Consider the following 24,674-nt stretch of genomic DNA (forward strand, 5'->3'; position numbering starts at 1 on the left):
TTTGAATAGCTTTTTTGACAAATTTAATAACAATATTTATATTTTTCAAAAGAGTAATAATAATATTATAAGTAGTTTTTTAATTATATTGAGGAATTTTAATAAATAAATTAAAACCGTTTGCCTTTAGATAGATTCGTTCTATACTTATTTCGAAATTTAAAGTTCTAAATAATTTATATAATATAATAATGTTTTTCATTGATTATCGGTCCAAATACCAATAAGAAATAATATATCTATGAGAATATTCAGTTGAGTTGTGTACTCGTTTTATATTGTATATTGGTAATCTTTAATATCAAATACCTACTACCACATTTTGGTAAATTTGTGAATACAAACCTCATTAAAACCCTAAATTCTTATAATAAAAATAATACAATTTAAACCAACCCTATTTAAAAGCAAATTTACTACATTGTGGAATACAATAGCAATACAATTTTTAATACTAGATAATATAATATATATATATATAATGCAATATATGCCATTATAATATTACTATAATAATTATTTATTAATAAATAAATAAAATATATTTGAATATAATATTATGGGTGTGTTTATGTAACACATAACTATTATGGTATTTTATTTACAATTTTGTAATACATTAAGGAGTATTATTGAGGTATATTTATATGTATAAGCCAACATTTCATTTTTATATTGCACTTAATTAAGTTAAAATCTCTATAAAACTCATATTTTATTTGTAAAGGAACAATTTTTTTTACACAAAAAAGAAATATATATAAATATATTATATAGTTCAATTCTAGCTGGATATTTTTCAAAAATTAACTAAGGCAAATTTAAGCATTGTAAGAATATTAATTCAACTAAAGTAAACCAAACAACTTGGAATTCTAACAAAAAGATACAAATTTTGTTTCATATCAAACTATTTAATTGAATAACAATAAGAGTCAATTTGAATTGTCGCATTGCTAACTCAATGATGAAACGTATGGCACAAAAATAGTATTATGATAATATTTCGTTTATCATCATTTAAAATTGAATACATTGGCCACACATAAATTGGTAGATGTTTAGTCCCATTTTAACTCCTAAAACAAAACCAATAATATTATTAAAAAAAAAAAATATATACATATATATACATCATCTGTAGTGTTAAAAAAAAAGGGAAAAACTAAATACTAATAAAGCACAAGAAAATTACCTTACAAACCAAAAGGATCCATAGCCGGCTGTGGTTGAGAGGTCTGAGCGCTGGAAGAAGCAGCTACTCCAGGATTACCACCACCTACTGCGCTACCACCAACAGAACTGGGCTGTACACCCTTAAGCAATAACAAAAACTTAACATAAAAAAGAAGTGATAGAAACTAAATTTTTTAATATAAAAATAGAGCATGTTTTTAAGAATATTATTGCTAAGCACAGGGAAATATTAAAAATATATTTATGTAACGAAATATATCCTATTTTGTATTGACATATGAAGTCAATAATATGCCATTGTATAACTGGTTCGACATTTTATAGTATTATTATCTCGGAAGTAAATACTTTTGTTATTGAAATTTTGCATGTTTTAATTATTATTATTACGTGTTAAATCATTAAAAATTATAGTATAGGTGTACTAATAATTATACAAATTTATAATTTTAGAAAAAATTAATATAATAAATTGTAATTATTACAGCTTGTGAAAATATTATGTTCTAAAATAATCTATCTGTATGAAAATTACTAATACACTTTATCACCAAATACTATATTATTATACTTGTATCATCATACCCACATTATCTACGCAAACAAAAATGTTAAGATATTGTTTTTAGTTATTTAATATTGCTTACTTTGCAAACTTGAGATTTATATATTACCCAGTTTCAATTCAATAATAAAATCGTAACAAAACAATGTTCCATTACACATATAAATTTTGATTGTTTAATTTGTTTTTTTTTTTGTAGACGTATACTTTATAAAAAAACACAAATAAATATAACAGTTCCTATCTAAATATATAAGAAACATCAGTCATTTTAGAAAGGTCTAAGTCCATTTGTATTACTATCTGTTTTACGGGTAAGGATAATAGAGAAATATAAAAGTGATATCATCACATAATATTGGTTTTGTTCTATAACTTTACAGCTGAATTGTAGTAAACCTTTTTATTAGTGTTAGTTAATTTTAATAAAATATTAAAACATCATTTTGAATATTTATGAACAGTCCTTTTTATTTAAATACAACAATCAAGACAGCTGCGAAAGATAATTTTAAAAAATGCATAAATTTCTCTTTAATAGGTGATAATAGTATTTATTGGTAACTTTGTTTATATAACACTTTAATTTATCTCTGACACATAACTACATGTTTGAAGTAATGAAAAATAATTAATTTGTAAGTGAAATTCCAAGTTTAAAGTATAATTAAATATACCATAAACAAATGTAATAAATACAACGTATACTTAGATGAAACTTGAATAATATGCAATATAATTATAAATGCAGTATACTTATACTAGTTTGATTAACAATAAATAAGTTAGAATAAAATACAAATATAATATCGGTATGCCAAAAATATTACAATTTTGTCCACGTATGATAATAACAAATAAACGCTAAAAATAAAAAAATATGTAATTTCTACCAGTAAAGTAGTTTTTAAATAACAAGCAGCATTGGCTTAACTAACAATCTTTACAAAAAATAATTTCAATTTAAGAAAATAATAGCAATACCATAAAAGAGCCATAAAGAAAATATGAAGAGTATAATAAGAGTAGTAATAAGAAGAGTGCAGTAATAATTTGAAAACGCGTTAAACCTTAATCTTTTTACAAATTATTTTAACTTACCATCTGACCATAAGATGATACAAAGGGTGAAGGGTTGGACATCATTCCTTGACCCTGTAATTCAATATTTGGCAAGCAGAAAAAATAATTACATGCAAAATAAAAATTTACAGAAAATGTGATAAACTACAACTAATCAACTGTATTTACAAATTAAGCTTAAGCTTAAAATATATTGGTACGAATCTAAAACCAATTGATAGTTCCATTATAATGATTTAAGTCTCATTTATTAAATAAAGTAGTACATACCATAGGTCTGTAATTTGCTCCAGTTGTAGCCGCCATAGGTTGAGGACTCCAACCCATTCCAGGCTGCCCACTTCCTGGCTTTGGAGTATTTTTGGGCGAATTCCATTGAACCCTTTTTTTAAGTAATAACACATTTAAATTATAAAACAAATTTTTTTTTAAAAATTGAATAAAATACTTACGGTGGTGGTTGTGTAGCCTTATTGATGGTTAAATTTTCGGCCAATGATGCCAAACTGCTGTCTAAGTCTCCAGTCAATACTTTTTTGTTATTTAAATCTGACGAACCTAGTTAAATTTAAAAAAAAATCGATTTTTATGAATGTTGTTATAAAGTCCAAATTTATACACGTATAAGAATTAAAACAGCAAAAGCACTGGCATCTGATAAAAAATATGCCTTATTTTTCTAAAAACAAATAACTTGACATGCTTAATGCATTAAGGTGGTTCTAATTTTTCATTTTGATTGCGATTGTCTTTCAACCATAGTTGTTATTATAAAATATAAATACATGAAATAATGTTAAGTGATAAGTATTTTACTGGCCAACCCTATTTGTAAGAATTGAGGGGGTGAAAAAAATTATACACTAGGACCACCTTAAAAATAGTTATATTATGTATAAACTATAATTAAACTGGCTAAAGTATGGGCCATAATATTTAATAACATTACTTAATAATTTTTAATAATAATATAAATTTAAAAAATAAAAAATGTTAAAAAACTTGGTTTCAAGGCAGTCACGTATGTTTTATTATTTAGTTCCTCTCCCATAACATGTCACTGGTTATTATTTTATAAGTTATAAGAGTTATACAAGAGAAAAAATAAAATACAAAAATGTGGTACTGTTTTATACAAATTAAATTCTATTGTTAAATTAAAAAATTTAACTTATTTCCTTAGAAATTTTTTTTTTAAATCTGATGCGACATTTACTCTAAAAACTCACTCTCTTTGCATTCTACGTATTTAAGTCACATACGTAGTTAATTACATTAGAAATTTGGGTGTATGATGTCCCCTTAATCATTCAAACTAAATAAAGTTTTTGCAATCTTTTAAATTCTAATTTATAAGTATTTTAAACTTAAAAATGAAACTACCTTGAAACCATAAAATTATAAATATGCAGAACAGCAGTCTGGCTTTATATTATGCCTGAAATGTGAATACAATATTTTATAATATTGTATACCTGAAGAAAGTTCGTTCAAATCAGATTTGCTAGGAGATCCATACAAAGATTGAAGGGTGTTTTGTGAAAGAAATAGATCACCTGTTAAGTCTGAAACGGATGAAGTAGGATTGGATGGCGGAGGAGGTCTTGGAGGAGGTACTGAAGCTCCACTAGATTTTCTAGATTGAGTTGTTTCAATTGACGTAGTAACAGACTCATTATGTTTTGTTTCCGATGATAAAATGTTTGAGGAAATAAAAGATGTCCCAGGATATGCAGCTTAAAAGTTATACATAAACTTTCAGGAATATTTGAATTTGAATGATATTAAATTTAATGTTCTTTTTTTTTTAACAACAAAGTATATAATAATTATACTAAGCAAACTATTAATTACCTGCGTTTGTAACTGAACTAGTTTGGATCGGTTCAGTCTGGCCAAACACAGATGTAAATGATTTGTCATCAACAAAAGCGTTACTGGTATTTGTATTAAAGCCATTGCTCATCCAGTTGTTGGCAGACGCATTGTCAATTGTACTAGTAGCGCTTCCTTGTGAAGTTGTCATGGATCCCGAAAACATGTCAGCAAACGGATTACTTAATTGAAGTAAATCATCTGAGGCCTTGGCAGACAACTAAAATATAATACAACATTGTTCAATCAAAAATTTAAAAAACAATTAGTACAATATACTACCTGTGAAGATGGAGCAGGACATGAAAACAAGTCGACAATGGGCTCTGATGATACTAAAAATGGATTATTTGCTGCAGCTACAGAAGCACCATTAACTGGACTATTGACTTTTGCCTAATATTTAACCACATAAAAAAGGTTTGTTTTATTTAAGTTAATTTGTTAATTTAATTTTCTACTTAAACAAGCATTTTAGAAATAGTCTTAATGGGGTAATACCTTGTATTGGTTCAATACAGCTTCTTCTTCAGCTAGAACTGCTTGTTTTAGTGATTCTTCAACACCATCTGCTTGTTGGGCTATTGTTCCAAAAGAGCTGCTAGTAGAAGAAAGGGCAGATACACCAGTCTTTACATCAGTCCGATGGATGCTACAAGATTATGCGAGGATAGGATAGGGGAAAAGCAGATAAAAACAAAATACAAAATCAAATACAAAAAAAAGAAAAATTATAACTAAAAATCTACAAAAACTACCTATTCTATTTAATTTTTTTTATAAAGAAGTTATAGTAGTAATTTAAATGTGAAAACAAAAAATGTATATATTGTATATATTATTTTAAAATAGTTTAATAACTTAAAAAGTAGGATACCTACACAAATAACTTTATGATTCAAAATTGGTTTTCAAATAAATGATTGGAGCATTTGTTTAAAATCCACTCATTTTCCATTTAACCAACACACTATATAAAAGGTAAAACACAAGCAATAAGAGAGGATTTAGCCTCTTTCGCCCCCCTCCCTTCATGTACGCCTCTGGTTTAAAAAATTTTATACCTTAGAATCGTATAACCATGGAACAAGCAAAATAGTATAAGCATTCAGTGTTATGGTACACAACACTGAAACTAAAAGATACTAATTATCAAAAGGCTTCTAAAAATTTTTGAAATATCCAGTCAATATGAATAAATAAGAATGTCTATTAATTATAAATGTAAAAAAGCATATATTTAACACACACTAATATCAGCATATTTTAACATATATCATTTGAACTGTGCTAGGCTAATGTTGAAAACACACACAAACAAAATTGGTACAAATAAAAAAAATGTTTTAGTTTAGTTAGGTGTTAAAAAACGTCCTAAGGAATTATGTCCAAGTAAAAAATGTTTTGCAATATTACGCACACTGGAAATATTGATTATCACCATTAATTGTATTTAAAATTAGGTAAAAAATTTTTTTTTCTAACTCTCGAGTTATTTTCTTGATAAGGAACACAATGAAGAACATCAATGATAGTGTTCCTATTATAGTGGAAGTTTATTATGAATTTCATTAAAGTAAATAATTTAACATTGATACTACAAATGCTTTTATAGGTACTTGTGCTGGCCTATAATAATAATTTCCTTATAACCCAAAGTAAAAGCAATATTTTGCCAAATTAATGAGGATGCCAAGTAGCCAAGTGGGTAGGGTAAGGAATCAGTGTAGAGTATTCACAATTGCTGATTCAAGAAACCTCTGTCTCATTGGAAGAAGTATCGAGCCTCTTTAGCTCATAGAGAAGAATAATAGTATTTATTAAAATACATTTTTAATGATATCAATTTTATTTTGTGGTTAATTTGTTTTAGGTTTTGGAGTGTAATTTTTAATATAAACAATTTTTTATTTCAGAAATAGAAAGATAAGATTTTGAAATTCTAAATTTTATGTGTCCTGAAAGAAATGATCTTCTTATAAACAAAATAATAATTATAAACATTTGATCATTTGATGAGGTATCTTTATCCCTATTCCCATTAGACATGTTATTGAGCAAAATACCGCACTAGCACTAGGTCCTTAAAATATTGAACAAATTTAAAAGCATAATAATGCAACAGATTAATTTGATTTGAGAATAAATGTTGAATTTATTAAATATCTTGTTAGGCTAGGTTAGGTAAAAAAAAGAAAAAATGTATATTTAATTCATAGAGAACAACACACAGCAAAGAAAAAGTATATTGACGTGTCCAACGAAGAAGGATGTAACTCGATTTTTATCATTTTTCGGTTTATTAAATATTAAGATAACATTTAATTTTCTTTATCTCTTATAGAAACGATTTGTAACTCCTATCTTCCAAAGATATGAAAATTTGATATATTAAAATTAATTTTATCACGGTTTAAGTATTAATATATTCTATTTTTAATAAATATTTTTAAAAAAATGAAATTTTATTAATATTAATTTTTATCATGTGGTTATAAAATGATAATACCCATTTAGCAATAACTGAAATACTATACAAACAATCGACAATGTCTTCCAAGAATAAAGTTGTATTAATATCTAAGAAAAATAAGTAGATAATTTGAAATGTCATACCTAGTTGCCTGAGTTGGAGTGTTTGCTGCAGACTTCTTTCCTTCAATAGACGCTAAATGTTGTTCCAATGCATCCAATAAGCTACTGGGAGCCTAAATTTGTATGCAAATATACAGATACACATAATCATAAATTATTTTTATTTTTAATGACATACTTTTGTAAGATCCGGAATTTCACCCTTATCAATGCCCACGTTTTCAGCCACTTTGAGGAATTCTCCAACTCGATCCATTCTAATAAGAAACTTCTTATACAAATCTAAAGCATCTCGACACTGTTTTTTATTCATATCGAAATATTTTTCTATAACACCAAGGAATACCATTAAAATTCATCAATATATAAAAATGTGTATACTTAATAATGTACAGTGATGAGCACAAACTATATTAAATTATCGGAACAAAATAAAAATTGTTTTTAGAGATTGTATGTTGTGATTCTAGTTTATCTGATAGCTTCAACTGAGTAAATATATAAATATATAACATTATGCGTAGTAAATATAAAACTATTTAATAATTGGAAGGGTCACGGGGGAAAAACGTCAATGTCAATTTTTTTAAATTTACTAACCAACAAAATGACATTTTATCAAGGGTTTGAGCAAGAAAAAACATTTTTACTTAGTAGCTCCTTTTCACAAAAAAATTGACATTAATCATCTTCTTTCCACATGACCCTTCAATTATTGTAAACTAAAATTTTTTATATACCCTAATGATGTCTACTTAAATAATTATTATTAATCAAAAATTTAACATCAACGATTGTTTCTGTTAAACAGAACTACGATCTACTGGGTATATAATTTGTACTAATAAAATATAGTACAAATTTCGTACTATTTAATGTGGCAAACCAAGAATTAATTTTATTTTCTTTCCAATATGTCACGTCAAAATGCATGCTTTTCTTCCAACTGACAGTTGCTTCCAAGACCTTAGAAAGAAACTTAATATTGTGTTCTAAATTTAAAATGTAGACCAAAAAAAAAAAAAAAAATTCATTTAATTTTTGTAGTTAGATGCCCAACACTGCAATAAGTAAAGATCTACATGTATAAATTATACCTAATAGATTAATAATACTATCATTGTATCCAGCAAAAAGGCGAATTAAATCACGAAATAGCAACATGAAAGACATGTTAATGACACCATTAGTGAGATCAGCAGCAGTACAATCAAATTCCAATAATGCGTCCAATTGGGATTGTAAAACAGGCAACGTCTTCAACAATTTTTCTGAATTCATTGTACGTAACACTCCATCTTCCTTGCTAAAAAAAAATTATACATATATGTTTACAAATTAATTCTGAGTAGTGCTAATAAATTTTAATGTATAATATAAATTACCTTCTAGAAAAAACTTGAGCAACTCATGGTTATACAGAGTGGCCTACAACGATTTGACAAATGAAATAACTTTTGTATAATAGTTTTTTGTTCTAGTAAATATTATTAAGATTTATTTTTTTAAAATTATACTCATTTACGCTATAAGCACCAAATTTTTTATTGCACTTAACTATTTAACTTTTTTTAATTTTTTTGTTACATTTTTAATAAAATTATTTTAAAAAAAGTAAAACAGGTAAGTGCAATAAAAACCGTGGTGCTTATAACGCAAATGAGCATAAATTATTAAAAAAAAAAAAATCTTAAAAATATTTACTAGAACAATAGTTATTTCATTTGTGAAATTATTGTGGGCCACCCTGTATATAATAAAATAATATTTAATATATTTTAAATTACCTTCTCTTAACTTTGCAGAAGTCAAATGCAACAGTGCGATAGGATAAGGCTTTCTCGTTCAAGTATTTTGAATAACGCCTTATAAATGGTGACATATCATAACCTATAACATTTAAAAAATACTTAAAGTATAAAAATATACTTAACACCAGGTAATCTTAAACACAAAACTACATTTAAAAAGCTATGAATATAAATATTTGCATGCATGTAATAATGTAGATTGTATTCTAAACTATATTGAACACATGATGATAAATTTTTCTCTGATATATTTTAATTTCAAAATGTATAGTGTAGAACTAGAAATGCATGACATAAAGGCTTTAGATTTACAAAACTCCTTTAAGCAATACATGTATGAAAATTGTGTACATAAACACATTTTAATTAACTTTGGTTTAAAAACGGTATTCTTACCAGATCGTACTCCAACGGGTCCTATTTGTACCATTCATAAAAATAAAACATCATCGTTTTTATTACAAAGTTTAAGCTAATGATTTATTAATAATTAACTAATATTTATTAACAAGGCGTGCGCAGGCATTTCTCATATAGTATCCAGATGCACAAAAGTATAACACATTCCTCTGAGCCTCTATAATAAGAACCTCAAAAAAATACAATACATTTATTTTATTTTATTAATACAGTTGTCTGATAAACCAGACTAACCGGATAAGTCCAGTAATCTTTCCCCGAAAAAGAACAAATAAACATGTACAATAATAGACTTAATTAAGTAAATAATGAATATTAAGACAACCTCATGAAAAAGGGATAAAATAGTTTTAAGTTAATCCCTTTTTGTGCACGCCTATGTTAAAAATAAAATACAAATATTTTAAGTATTTTACTATAATTGATAAAATGATTACTACATTCGTATTTACCTTGTAAGCTGCTTTTGTCTAAGAAATTACTAAGTTGAAAGGAACTATTGCTGGAAGCCAAATATTGTGTAAACCTCTATACATTTAGAAAAATAAAATAAAATATAAATATAAATAGTATAAATTGTATTATTAAATTTAATTAACAAACTTCATTTCCATAGCACATAAGGTGATGAACTGTAATTAAGGACTTGAATACTACAACCCAACTTGCATTCTGTGATCGCTCAATTAACAAATTAGCTAATTGTGGGATTGACACATTAGGTTCATTAGTACAATGTATCAAATCTGTAACACAAATAAAAATGTCACGTTAATTTTATAAAAAACATAATAATTATATGCTTTTATATTGTAATTAATATAAGAATAATTTAACATTTATTAAATATAATAGGTATAATTAACACATATTAACATATTTTGTCTGCTAGGCTAAATAATAAATTCTGTATAATTAGGTACAAACTAACTTATCAACAATTATTGTTGATAAATAATTTAATGGGACAGTTTTTAAATAACTATTTTCTTAAAAGTCATTTGTGTTTACCATTATTGCAACTTCTATTTCTTGTTATAAATATTTTTTTAAATAATTTCTATATAATACCTTCGACTGTCTGGACTAACGATACTTCCTAAACTTCTGAACCGATTTCTTCATGTATCAACTCTTATATTCAGTAATCATACATAAAAGGTACTATACAGGGCCAAAGGTTCACTCTTCGCCTTTAAAATCAAGGAAAACATCCAAAACATTTACATATTTGTTTAATTAAATTTCCGTGCTCTATAACGTTTTTAAAAATAGTTGAAACTCGAATTAGTTCCAAATGTGTACAGAATATTCTTTAGACATAGCATTATCAAAAAAATATCACCAACTCTTTCCCCTAAAGGAGTGAAAACTTTTATGATTTTCTTAAAAATCTGTAGTCAAACTTCATTATTTTGTTAATAATGATACTTGGGAAACAGCACCAAAAAATAATAATTATAACAGACAGACGATCAACCCTGTTAGTATCCTCTTAATGCTCTAAATATCATTTTTAGCATATTATTAGCTTTTATAATGTTTTTATTGATTTTTGTATTTAACTATCTACATATTCGCATCAAAGTGTTTATTTTAAAAGTGATTTATCACTCTCAGCTATAATTCCTGTAAACCTGTGACCTCTTCGTTCCCAATATGCTCTGTCGTGCTATGATCTCTTACTTCAAATTACTGGCGTTTTATCTTTGTTTTTGTAAGTATTTTTAAGATATTGAACAAAAATAAATATTTTCAAACTATTGAAAAATAATTTTTAGGTAAGACTTCCTCCGCTTAGAATAAATTGTCAATACTCAATATTGACTTTTATAATTTATATTTTTGACATTGATTTTTACAATTTTTGTGACGGTTAAAAAAGTTTAAATAAATTTCAAATTTGATGCAAAAGATGCTTTTTACTCAGATATTTTAAGATCTTAATGAAACAACTTGGACTCAAAAAAATTTCGGCATTGAGAGATAAGAAATTGTTTAGAATTTTTTTATACAAATGTTGAAAATTAAAGAAAAACGTGTTTTTACAATTTTGCAAAAAAAAATTAGACATGCTGCATAAATATGGCACCAAATTTAGAATAATTGTGCCAAATCCAAAAAAATAGTTGTACTTAGGCGCTTGTTCTAAAATCTTAAAAGTTGTTTGCTATTCCCCGAAATGTTTGTGTCCAAAAGAAGAAATGCTTAAATTTTTAGTTTCTAGGACATCTCTATCTAATCGGTTCTATAGAGCTATATTTTCCCCATTGAACATTTTTCATTAAAATCGTCTTAACTTCAAAACTTATAAATATATTTTAGCGCCCAGTTGAATAAAACCCAAGAAAAATTTCTCAAATATGTTTTGACTTCTTTATTTTACACATAATACCTTTGCAAAAAATGATTTCTACATCATTTTTTTATGAACTTACAAATTTATGAATACAAATTAATAGGAAATATGTGAAATCTTTGTGTTTAAAAATAGTGCATATTAGTTTTTTTATTTACATAATCAATATAGAATATTAAATACATTTTAATGACCTATTAATTCATATAATACATTGTCATACAAATATGTTTTATACTTTTTAAAACAATAATACTTTTTTAATGAAAAATACACGAATAAACAAAAAAAAAAGTAATTAAAAACACATTATACTATATGAGAATATAACAGTGATTTTCCAACTTTTTTTTATTATGTAATCAAAACATCGTTCCTACTGACAAAATGAAATTACCAAATAAAAATCGTATAGAAGCTAAGAACCTAATTTGTTTAAATACTTATAAAGTATGAATATTAAATTTCACGCCGATGTAATAAGTAACTGGAATTCTACAGGTTTTCCAATACATTTTTTTTTTTTAATTTATCTTATAGACAATAGAGTAAATTTATGTCTAAAATCAGCATACCGCTACTACTGAATTCATAAGGTGTTTTTTTATTTTATCAAGATAATGAATGAATAGTAGAATTATAAACGTATTTAGGACTTTGACTTATAGGATATCCTAATGACGCTGGTAGTTTAAACATGATAATATACTATCTAACATCAATTAATTAAAAACCATAAATACATGGAGAGGGCCGATTGGAAACTTGAGAATAAGCCTAAAAAAAATCAATTAATTATATAGCAGCCCACATAGTCTACAATATTAAACGATTCCGATTTTGGATCATATATCTGTAACAACAATGAATAAGTATGTAAGTCGAATTCAGTGATTTTACAAGGGAGCGATTTTAAACTGACCAGCTGCCATAAGTTAGCGTGTAATAATCAGGAACTTACAACTCTCTCAAGGTTTTCTTGTTGGTCCAACGAGTTAGACATTTATTCAAGGTGTGCTAGGCACTTCGTACTACATCCTAGCGTACTTAGTCAATTATGACCAAAATTTGACTTACACACTTATTCACAGTTGTTACAGATATAATATTACATATACATATAATATTCAAATGTTCATACTGACAATAATATTTCTATTCGTTTCGGTTTAATTATGCCAAGCCCCCCCCCCCACTCCCCAATTTTTTCTAAGAAACGCCATTAATTTTCGCCTCGAATTTTTTGAAGAACTGGGCTTTTCTCTCGAAGTAAAATTAACCATCTATAAAGGTATAAAGCTGTATAGCTAATAATCATTATCTAGAAACGCACTGAAACGACTTGTTGTCCAGTTTAGTTTTCTACTAATATTTCACAGGTTGTTGGCGGACAATAATCGACAACGGCGGACATCAATTCATTTTGATTTATATTGTACGTATTGTATTATTTTATAATGGAACTAGTAAATTACAATTTAAAAACCTCTACAGTGGTAGAATACAATTGTTATTGAACAATTCAATTTTGTCATAATTTGTTTACGATATGGGATTTTATATTTTTTGACCTCAACTGTGGTTAAGAATATAAATATATTATTTAAATGAACTATTGAAAAATAATATATTTTATAAAATTAAAAAAAAAACCATAAAATTTCGAAAATAAACTACGTGATCAGTGATAAATGATAATTGATGCCTAACCAGAAACTATTGGATTAAATATTGTCAAGGTCACACATCAGCCCCAATAAAAAAAACCCTGAACTCTAACAATAGATCATGTTTACATGTTTCTTTTCAGTTCTACAGTCTACTTATGAGATAGTACTATAGTACATATACAAAATAACAAAACCATATAAACAATGAAATTTAAATACGAGTTTCTGATTACAAAATACGATTAGTTAATGTACATTGGAGATATTATAGTTTTACATTCTGTACCCATGGACTAAAAATATAGTATCATTTTATCAGGGAGTTTTATTTTGAAGACCGTTCGAAATACGAATCGCATAAAGTATTTCATTGTTGAAATTGCCTAACCATGCATATACACGCATATATACACATATACACGCGAATACATGCATATATTTTATGTACCAACAATGGTGTACACATTTGTATTGTCCAAAAGTTTGACGTCGTTGTCTGTATTTTAAGTTCATATCAATGAACCGGTAAGTAATTTTCCCTCAATCGTCATACTGGTATTTATCCAATGGGCAATGTTATATTATAAAACACGTAGTTGTAGCTAATTGTCATCCGGCCGCAATAACGATCGGCGCACCCGCCTTAGAGTATCCGTGCAAGATAATATAAAAAAAAATACCATACGGACACCATTTTATTAAAAAATCCCAAATGACTACTTTTTTTTATCAACCATTGGAGTCCTGTTTCATGTTGTGGTACATGACTATATATTTATGGTGTAGTTTTTTAATTATATTGGTCCGACGACAGTATCGCACGACAAGGATGTTTTTCATCATGGGCGGATACCATGAACTAAGATAATCTATATTATTATCTTAGTTGGTGGCGGCTACTCGTTTTGGACACGAATGATAAAGCTACATAATATTCCAAATAAACCAAATATTATAAAAGAGACTTATTTCGTCAACACCACGTCATTTGGCATGCTGCCAACTAAGTTAGGTGAAAAATCAGCATTATAACAACAAAATGTATAGATTCGTACTAAATCATAGTATACTAGTATCGTACAAAAAAAAAACCAACACATCAAAAAGTACATTATGTTAATTTAAGAAATTTGTTTTTTTTTATTGAGAATAATCAAGATAAATTATTATTGAACACGGTTTAATTACGGAACATTTTCACAATGCTATGTAGAAGTTAAACGGGAAGTCAAGAAAATGTTCAATACTCGGAAGGTCATGGACTTTGTCGTCTCCCTTTTTGTACCCAATGACCTAGTTAACCAATACTCAACAGGGTGTATAGCTATTCGGAATGTTACTTTATCCCCATTATAACTCATGGGTCATGGGTCATTATTAATCCTACAACAATCAGAAACCCGCACTACTTACATATTTGTTAATCCAACATCATTAAAACAAACTAGGTTTATTAACTTATTAAACAAATAAGCTCTAAGTGGCAATACCTACATATTAGTAAGCAAAACATTTGAAATTCCTCTATAATAACCTAATAACAAATCTAAACATTATAACTTTTCTGTTTTATAAACAAAGTATGGATAGGTACTAATAACACCTGTAGTTTAGATATATTATTTGAGTTTAAACTTGGTATAAGACTAAAAATGATTTAGTGCATACTTATAAAATATACAATTTTTCTCATCTGCGTTCAAGAATAATATATTTAAATGACTCAATAATTTTGAAAAAACATAAAATTTCGAAAATATAGTAACTATTAATTAGTGATAACTGATAATTGATAACTAAGTCCTAACCAATAACTGTTGGATTAAATGTTGTCAAGGTCAACTAAAAAAAACTACTAAAAAAAAACCCTGAACTCAACAGATCACATCAACATGATATTTCTTTTTTTCAGTTCTACTAATATGATGGAGCTATAATAAAAATACAAAACCATATTTTGTTTTTAAACGATCCATAAAAACAGTGAAATTTAAATATGAGTTTTCGATTATTTAATGTGTAACAGAAATGTAATTTTACATTCTGTACTTTTGGACTAAAAACATATTATGTTATGAATAAAATGAAATCGGCTGAGTGCCATGCCGCACTCACCACAAGACTAATAACAGATTAAGAACTTCTGTCATTCAACTAATTTAGAAGAATCAGGACACTTTTCTTTTTATTTAAAGGAATATAATATTGGGTAGAACACGGAAAAAACATTTTTTTGAAACCCTTTAGTATAGAAGTCTGTCTTGAAAATTTTTGTTTAAAAAATGATGATGGCTATAAATTATATTATTTTCTTTTTCTTATTCAAAGGACTTTAAGTTTATTCACTTTTATTTAATATAATAATAATATATTAGTTCACATATTGTACATATTTTTAATTATTAACAATAATTTAACAAAATAAAAAACTGTATTAAAAAATGTTTGTTGTTTTCAAAAATGTCAAAGTAGTGGATATAAATTTATGAGAGCTCTTAACTTTTAGTCGGTAATACCCGTACACCTACATTACCGGGTCTCCCTAATTAGGTAATACCTGGAACAGCTTGGTTCTTGACAACCCGAAACATAACGGGTACCCGGTACATACATTAAACGGCTAAGTAGTCTAAACGATTAAGTACTCAAGAAAGTCAATTACCCGGTAACCATAATGATGAAGTGCTCTTTCATTCGATCAGGCATCTACCAATTTTGGGTAATGAATACTTTTAAACTTCTAGTACTGGTTATGCTAACACTTGAATCATAATTAATGTTTAGTCAATTAAGGAAATAATACATACTACATAGGCATTTCAGGTACACAGCGTATATCACTTTAATCTGACCAATCAGATCTGATATTATGGAAATCTCCATAATATGTATGAAAATGTGTCAAAATACCATTGTGAAATATTCTTTCTAATGTATTTAATTTAATGTATTATGAGTCAGTAACTGAACGGTAACGACTACACTAATTTTTAGCTTCGGAGTATAGTTGAGAAAGTATTGTTTTTACAATTGTGCGTTTTTTTTTCTTTGTGCGTCTGAACCTACAGTATTTTCTTAACCGCTGAACCATTTTTATTTTTTATGTAGAAATTCATCAGAAATTATACCATATAAGTATTTAATTAAGCTTAAAAAATTAAAAATTCACCCCTTCTTCAATATCAAGAAAAACACACAAAAAGTTCTCAAATTTTTTAACTTAAAAATACAGTGCTTTATAACTTTTTTAAAAATAGACAAATTAGTTCCAAATTTGTATGGCATATTCTTAAGAGGACGCGATACACCCTATTTTTATTAAGAAGTTAAGTATAGACATTTTTTTTACAAATCTTAATTTAAAGCTTGAAATTAGTTAACTAATTTTAAATAGTTAATGTATTTTTCGGATTACAGAATCTTTGTCAACGATTTTAAAAACTTTTTAATTTAAACATAGTTACGAATAATGTGTTTTATTAAGTCGATGTTTGGTTTAAGAGCAAAAACATCTATTAAGAAATCGAAAGATAATAACATTATAAAGACAATATCATATCCGATTTTGAAAGTAACACTTAAAAATAAAAAGATATGATATTGTCTCCAAAATTCTTGTCATCTTTCGTTTATGTTATAAATATTTTTGTTCTAAAATCATCATGGAACGAGTAAAATGCATTCTGCATAGGTATGTTTTAACGTTAGAAAATTGGCTGTACAACATACTCTTAAGATGAAGTAGTATAAACAATGACAACAATTTATTGAAACTCTTTCATCTTCTATTGACTAATGTTTATTGATACATCTTATTTTATTTCTCATAATATAATTGTTTAAAATATACCTACATATTTTTTCTAACACTCGTAGTGTTATTATAAAACTATTTTTCAGCTGCTGCTGATTAGAATTTTTTCATTACATCTCTAAAAAAGTTAAAATTAGGTAAAGTTTAGATAGCATTAGGTTAGCAACCAGCTGTAATGGTAATATTGTTCCACTTAAACAAAACAATAATCTAAGCTGCCTGAGGTGGGTAAATGTCATACGCACGTACATAATGTAAACGAAATAAACAATAAATTATTGTTGATATATGTCTTACATGTCTTGTCAGAGTTATACAAAAAAGCTTTGAACGATGAATAAATAATAAAAATTAGGAATGACCTGTTATTCAATAAATAAAGAATCATTTTTTTTTAAAATATACAATAAAAAACAAAAAAAGCATATAAATAGTTTTTAATAATAATAAATAATATAAAATTAACCAATTAACTAAGAAAATTAATTAATCAAGAATAATCAAATCATAGCTGAAGGGATAAAGAACAATTTTGTTTTCGATTAATCATTCAAACAACAATTTAATCTAAAGATGTACAAGTACGTGTCTTGTATTATAAACTATTGGATAATGTGGGCTTGTACAATAGTAGGACCCACAATATTGGGAAATTAAAAAATTTGATGACAGTAAATTTACAATTTAGGAAAATAATTTAAAAAAATGTTTTCGATTAGTTAATATTTTTTTAAATAATAGGTCATGTAGATAAAGATGTCTGAAATACTTACAATCTAAATGTTTCTTTTTGGGTCCAATCAGTTCTTCGGTGGTAGCTTTACACACAGACTTCGCTAAACCTTGTCCAGCTAAACTATGTCTAGCCGCCAATAGTCTATCTTGGATCGTTTGACCAGCCATTGTGTTATAGACGTCTTAGGGCGGCACGACAGTAACACTTAGCAGAATAAAACTCAAACTCACGAAAGTGATGAAAGTGTCGTTCCTTAATCACTCGACCGTTTTAACTAGTTCAAAATATCGCATTAAATGCACGTATTCAAACAAAATATATTTACCACGACACTGAGTCACGGCACTTGACTCGCAAACTAGACGTCGACTAAACTGCTGTTGATAATGAAAATGGTAAAATAACAAATTTTGGTTATCACTATTCAATTAGGCGTCACATTTTTTGCCGGTAGATCGCTGTCACGTCTACAAAATTATTATACAAATAAAAATGTAACAAGTTTTTATTTTCAAGAAGAAATTTAATCTTTCATAAAACAACATAGATTCTTATTTGATTATTTTTTATTAATTCGCAGGCGCTAAATTTCGAATCATGTGCGCCTGCGCAAGGGTCAGGGTCAAGCTTCTCTCGCACAACCGTAATTTTTAAATAAAATAAGTGAAGATTAAATTTTTAAAAATAAAGCAAACTTAAAAAACGAATTAAGTCAATTGTCGATTGTTGAAGGGAGAAAATTTGCTTTTTATGTGAAATATGGTATTTTACAATGCATTTTAGCGAAGAACCATATCTTAAGAACACAATATAATTCCGACAGTAAAAATAAATAATTACACTATAATAACAATAATTTCGACCACTGACGTTTTGACATTTTTCTAAAACTTATTTACATAGAGTACAGACTACAGCCTAGTGCTTACACAACTCAAATATTTTACCCAGAAACACGAATCTTTTACTGAGAATTCATCTCAATTCGGGCAATCATGCCTGAAAGTTCCTTTACTGTGCAACTAAGATATGGAATGTCGCTTTAACAGCTCAACGGTCAACCCTATGCAGCTAGCTGTAGAGACTAGAGTGTGGACACGATTTAAAATATGTTTAATCGAAGTTCAAGGTAATACATGTATGCAAAATGTAGTCGGTATTCTGTCTAATAATATTCTCAGTTGACAGCTGTTCTCACCCTCTTATCAGTTTCAGCTAGATTCAAGATGTACCACAGGGGCCAGGGCAGTATAGAATAACCAGAAGATACACTTTCAAGAATTACGGGGGTTCTTATGGGGAATAACTCTGTTGCACCTGTGATCTGTGGGAGAATCGGAGTAGGCAGTATAAAGATAAATTGTCTCTTATTTCAGGCGATACTGTTCACTTTTAAACAGGAAATTTGTGAAATCATTTTCGGCATCAATGAATAATTTGTATTAATGGTTAATTTCTGGCTACACCAATGATTACAACGATTTTACAGATTTCGAGTTCTAAATTCTAATTGACAATCCAACCCTCCCCCCTCACCAAATCAAAGTACCAGTTTTACGCTTAAACTCACCACTATAAAAAAAAGCGTGTAGGCACTAGGCTGTAGCGTTGAGCGCTACTATAGTTTAATGTTTTTATACTTTAAAAAAGAAGTAATAAATATATACAAAAAAACTATAATTTCTTCTAAATACCAAACCAATGTGAAAAAATATATCGTTATTATGCAAATGATTATTTATAATTTATATCATGCCATATAAAATATAAATTTCAAATATTATTTTTAATAATAATAAATGTAAACTTGTTTATTATTGTATTAACTATTAAAGTATTAAGGTACTATTTTTCTATCATAACCTAAGTAACGTTTAACCATTAACCAGCGCTCACATTGTAGCTGTTGGCCAGCATGGATTTTGCTAGTGTTATCAGTTATCACATAATTGAAACCGATGTGATTTTTTTTTTGAACATGATATGATTGTTAAATGATAATACAGGCTTAAGAGTATCGAAGTGGACAGTGTATTTTAATATATAGTATCAATTATAATTATTATTCCTTTTATTAATTTACTAATTTTTGTTTAAAATTACAAGTAATATTATGTGTTAAACATTTCGACACCAAGTTTTCATTAGTTGAGATTTTAGCTGAATAAAAATGGTTCGAAATAATATGCCTTTAAGGACATATTATAGTTTATATAAAAGGAATTTAGCAGAAAAGGTAAAAAAAAGTCAAACGTACATATAATGGAATTTAGTAAAATAGAATCTAATAATATTTAACAACCCAACATTTTTGTTTTAGTCTGAAACATCTTGCAATAATTTTGTTTAAGCAAGTTTAATTTGTATGCTTTAAATGTATACTTGAAAAAATTATATTTGATTAATATTTTAGAAAATTGAATACAAATATATACTATCTAAATTTGTTAACAATTCTAATTAAACTGTATTTTTTAGGTGGCTACTGCAATCAATAAAAAAACGCCAGATACAATAAATAACCTAATGATTAACCTGAAAATAGGGACTGGAGTTACAGAAGATAGTATTGGATTTCGCATGTCACTGGATGTATTAAAGAAACAGTCAAGTGAAAACAAAACCTCATTACTAACTAGCATAACTTCAGATAAATCATTACATGATACTGCAATAAATTCAAATACATTAGTCATACATTTGAATAAATATGAATTTTTACAAAATGTCCTTCAAAACGATGTAGTTAAAAAAGTTGATCCTTCTGAATTGTTAAATAAGAAACCTTATATTATTGAATTCAGGTAATTGGTAAGTTATTTATAAACACATAACTCTTATCTTAAACATTGATCTTTTAAGGCATTTATTAATTAGGTTTTTTTTTCAGTTCACCCAATATTGCAAAACCTTTTCATGTAGGCCATTTTCGTTCTACAATCATTGGAAATTTTTTGTCCAGATTAATGGAATATATGGACGGCAGAGTTATAAAATTAAATTATTTGGGTGATTGGGGTCCACAGTTTGGTTATATAATATTAGGTTTAGAACTACTCAAAAAACAAGACCCTCATTGTTGCTTTACAATAGAATCCTTGCATAAAGCTTATATACTTGCAAATAAAATGGCAGAAAAAGACGACAGTGTTCATGTTAAAGCTAAATCTATATTTAATGAGCTTGAATTTAGTAAATCTTCTTCAGATATCATTCAGTTATGGACTAACTTTAGATCAATAACCATTGAAGAGCTTGAAAAAACGTATAAACGACTTGGTGTTATATTTGATTGGTATGATTGGGAATCTAAATACGCTAAAGAAAGTATACAAGATATTTTAGAAAAACTCGAACATCTAGGTATTTTAAAATACAAAGATGATGGGTCTGCTATAGTATATTGTAACAACCAAGAGACAACAGTTTTGAAAAATGATAAATCTACTTTATATTTAACGCGAGATATTGCTGCTGCAGTTAGACGTCATGAACATTATAATTCTGAAAACTTATTTTATATTGTTGATAGTACTCAAAGTAAACATTTTTATCAACTAAAATCTATTATGCATAAAATTGATCCAAAAATCAATGTTCAGCACATACCATTTGGACGAATTCATGGAATGCGTTCTAGAAAAGGTGAAGGAGTATTATTAGACGAACTTCTAAATGAAGCAAAATCCATAATGACTTTGAGACGAAAATTTTCTCAAAGTAAGTGTATTATACTCAGATTTTCTTAATACTTTTAAAAAACGTTATTATAATAATACTTCACGTGGATGATTTTCGGATATATCCGTGTCAATGGTTGTTAACCGTACAGTGTACAGTCACGGCAGCGGAACAGTTGTGACAACCCTAAGATGGACTCTGCGAAGAGTCCGAATAGTCAGTTAACAACCATTGACATGGTTATATCCGAAAATCATCCACGTGATATTTCAACCCGTGAAAGCTTCAACTCAATCATAATAATACTTTTTTAAATTTTATAACGTTTAACATTTTTCTGTTAAAAATTATTTTAAAAAATGTTCATTCAAAATATATATATATATAATTTTGGTATTAATTTAATTATGTTTTTAGCAACTAAATTAAACGATCAAGATGAGAATGAAATATCAGATATATTAGGTGTATCAGCAATTATTATTAATGATCTTAAACAAAAACGTAAAAAGGATTACAATTTTTCTTGGGAATCGGCGTTACAAGTAAGTGTGTTCCTCAATAATCAGTAGTGTTACAGGGAACTAGGGGCTCCAGTTAAGTCCAGATATATTTTATTTTTTTAAAGCAAATTGTTAGGGAATCTTATACTAGGAAGAAGCAGCAATTGCCCAAAATGAGCCACTCGAGTTCAGGGGCGACAACATTTCAGTTTTTCTTAGGGTGGGGAAAAATTTTTATCGGCCCAATTTTCGTTTACAAATATAGCTCCTGGGTCAGAATTTAGTTGTTGGTCCCTCAAAATTACAAAATAAATTTTGATTTATTAATATATATTTATATATGTTAAAATTGATGACTGCAGAGGGAGTGTGGTTAAATAATGAATGAAAATTTAGGTAATTATACAAACTGTTAATCAACCATTTAAAATGTTTGGCAAATTGTTATTTAAGTTGATATCCTTCTGAAAAATACTAAAATTAGCTTATGTCAATTAGTTCAATTTTTGTTTTATTAATTATTACGATTTTGTCTTCAATACAGAGGATTATGCATAATTAGTAATTACCAACCTATATAGACAGAGGTATGTCTACGGGTCATAGTGACGTGTTGTTGCATGAACTGTGAATTTATAAGGATAGAGTCCAGGAATATTAAAATTTCTAAATTTTGCTTCTTATATATTGAAAATTGACAATGAGCTTCACAACTAAGAACCCATAATAATAAGATTAGGTTTACAGTCCTTAGCAGATAGGCATGTTCTTGCAAATCAATCATTCCTATAGAAACTATTTGAGGGGTTTATCGACTGTCCTGAATTACTGAGCCAAGTAAACTCTCGCTGTTCATTTATACTTTTAGATTTGTATTGTTTATTCCTAATTTAGTATTTATTATGTTTCATTTCTATATAATATATCTGTACTTTAGGCCACGGTCCATTTTGAAGTAACTAATAAATAAATCAATTTTAAGTATAGACAGTGCAAATGGTCATTAATCATTTTTTTTAGTATCTGGCAAAGGCAAATACTAATTAAGTTTGTGCACGACCTGTGAAAAATATCTAGACGTATCTATGTTTATAAATTAGTATTTATAATACATTATATTAGTTAAATATTTTCCTTCCAAAATCAATTAATACATTTTTACTTTTACTTACTCATTTTTAAATATTATAACTACCAAAATTTCATATAACCTTATGTTGAATGTTATAATATTTTATTAAGTACTCATTAGTTCTAAATAAGAAATTAGTTTTCATTTTTAAAAAATTTTTTTTGCATTTTAAGGTAAATGGGGATACTGGTATAAAATTACAATACACACATTGCCGTTTAGTAAGTTTAATTCAAATGAACTCTAATATAGAAATACCCAATGAAGTCAATATTCAATGTCTTAAAGATCCTGTTGCTATTGAATTAGTTTTAGAACTATGTCGGTATGTATATACTTGCATTTTAAACTTTTTTGGGATTTTCATTTATATTAATTTTGTTTTAGTTTTGAAGACATCTTAGCTGAAACCAGACAGAGTTTAGAAGCTTGTATTTTAGTAAATTATTTATTCAGACTATGTAATTCTATTAACAGAGCGTTAAAAGTTTTAAATGTTAAAAATTCTGTTACTCCACTTGCAGAACAAAGACTATTATTATTCAATAGGGCTAAAAACGTTCTAAGCATAGGAATGACAATTTTAGGATTAATACCTTTAAAATCAATGTAAATTTAGTCGATTTATTATTGTTATTGTTAATTTAAATAAATAAGTTAAATACTTTATTAAATTATGTATTTGTTTGTTTTTAAGAATATTTTTTATTTATAAAGTGACAACAAAAAGAAATAAAAAACATTTTAATTCAGTTATAACAAGTTGTAAATTGTTAGAAAATGTATTTACTTACAAATTCTTAAGGATAATAATAATAATAATTCCCTACTTCAAAATATTGATAAAATTGAATAAAAATGTATTTAACAATAACATTAGGTTTTGCTTAGGTAGACCAACAGGCAACAAACACTAACCACGCCAACACAATTGCGAATTTTGTTTGTCTATAAATAACCTATTTCCTATAGTAAAACCATCTACATTTTTTTAACATATTAATTTTTATATTTTTCGATAAATTTGTAATAAAGAATCTTACATAATATACCCAACATTTTATTGGGTGAGATAAATTCACATTGAATGTTATTTTTGAAAAAAAAAAAGAGTAGTTTTATTACTACTGTCTACAAATATAATTATAAGACTAATTTTTATAATTTTAATACAGCAAACACCAAAATAAGTAAACACAGCAGAGACCCGAGTCTAGACGATCGTCAAATTTT

General features: G+C 27.0%; 2 protein-coding genes across 6 annotated transcripts; one reads left to right on the plus strand and one right to left on the minus strand.

Annotated features, from left to right (window-relative positions):
* Nucleotides 1–774: 774 nt before the first annotated feature.
* LOC126846948 (phosphatidylinositol-binding clathrin assembly protein LAP) lies at nt 775–18,671 on the minus strand. 5 transcript variants are annotated; one of them, XM_050586859.1, is made up of 16 exons: nt 18,163–18,671; nt 10,150–10,292; nt 9,999–10,074; nt 9,523–9,543; nt 9,103–9,205; nt 8,413–8,621; nt 7,494–7,642; nt 7,337–7,428; nt 5,222–5,372; nt 5,003–5,116; nt 4,700–4,940; nt 3,298–3,403; nt 3,116–3,227; nt 2,864–2,917; nt 1,196–1,316; nt 775–1,079 (listed from the first exon to the last, which is right to left on the minus strand). In XM_050586859.1, exons 1-15 carry the CDS (start codon nt 18,290–18,292, stop codon nt 1,197–1,199), a joined length of 1,821 nt encoding a protein of 606 aa, XP_050442816.1. In that variant the 5' UTR covers nt 18,293–18,671; the 3' UTR covers nt 775–1,079; nt 1,196. The 5 variants fall into 5 exon arrangements, with proteins under 5 accessions (XP_050442816.1, XP_050442817.1, XP_050442818.1 ...); XM_050586860.1 differs by lacking the exon at nt 9,523–9,543; XM_050586861.1 differs by lacking the exon at nt 2,864–2,917.
* Nucleotides 18,672–20,115: 1,444 nt separating this feature from the next.
* Nucleotides 20,116–24,084, plus strand: LOC126846950 (probable arginine--tRNA ligase, mitochondrial). The gene is made up of 6 exons (XM_050586864.1): nt 20,116–20,361; nt 20,604–20,929; nt 21,016–21,845; nt 22,224–22,351; nt 23,615–23,766; nt 23,829–24,084. The coding sequence occupies exons 1-6, from the start codon at nt 20,296–20,298 to the stop codon at nt 24,052–24,054; spliced, it is 1,728 nt and encodes a 575-aa protein (XP_050442821.1). The 5' UTR covers nt 20,116–20,295; the 3' UTR covers nt 24,055–24,084.
* Nucleotides 24,085–24,674: the final 590 nt, after the last annotated feature.

Source organism: Adelges cooleyi, unplaced genomic scaffold (genome assembly GCF_023614345.1).
Source record: "Adelges cooleyi isolate 19-005CV unplaced genomic scaffold, UGA_ACOO_1.1 ACOO_flye_CR_arks_rails_tigmint_CR_PRNA_9, whole genome shotgun sequence".
In the NCBI taxonomy this organism is placed as follows: domain Eukaryota; kingdom Metazoa; phylum Arthropoda; class Insecta; order Hemiptera; family Adelgidae; genus Adelges; species Adelges cooleyi.

Excerpts from the sequence above, each read along its gene's own strand:
- LOC126846948 (XM_050586859.1), bottom strand. The coding sequence starts at position 18,292 with ATGGCTGGTCAAACGATCCAAGATAGACTATTGGCGGCTAGACATAGT. Across the intron at positions 10,293-18,162 it reads CAAAAAGAAACATTTAGATT|ATTTGATACATTGTACTAAT; the intron begins GTAAGTATTTCA and ends TTTGTGTTACAG. Across the intron at positions 5,117-5,221 it reads CTGTATTGAACCAATACAAG|GCAAAAGTCAATAGTCCAGT; the intron begins GTATTACCCCAT and ends GTTAAATATTAG.
- LOC126846950 (XM_050586864.1), top strand. The coding sequence starts at position 20,296 with ATGGTTCGAAATAATATGCCTTTAAGGACATATTATAGTTTATATAAA. Across the intron at positions 22,352-23,614 it reads CTTGGGAATCGGCGTTACAA|GTAAATGGGGATACTGGTAT; the intron begins GTAAGTGTGTTC and ends TTGCATTTTAAG. Across the intron at positions 23,767-23,828 it reads TTAGTTTTAGAACTATGTCG|TTTTGAAGACATCTTAGCTG; the intron begins GTATGTATATAC and ends ATTTTGTTTTAG.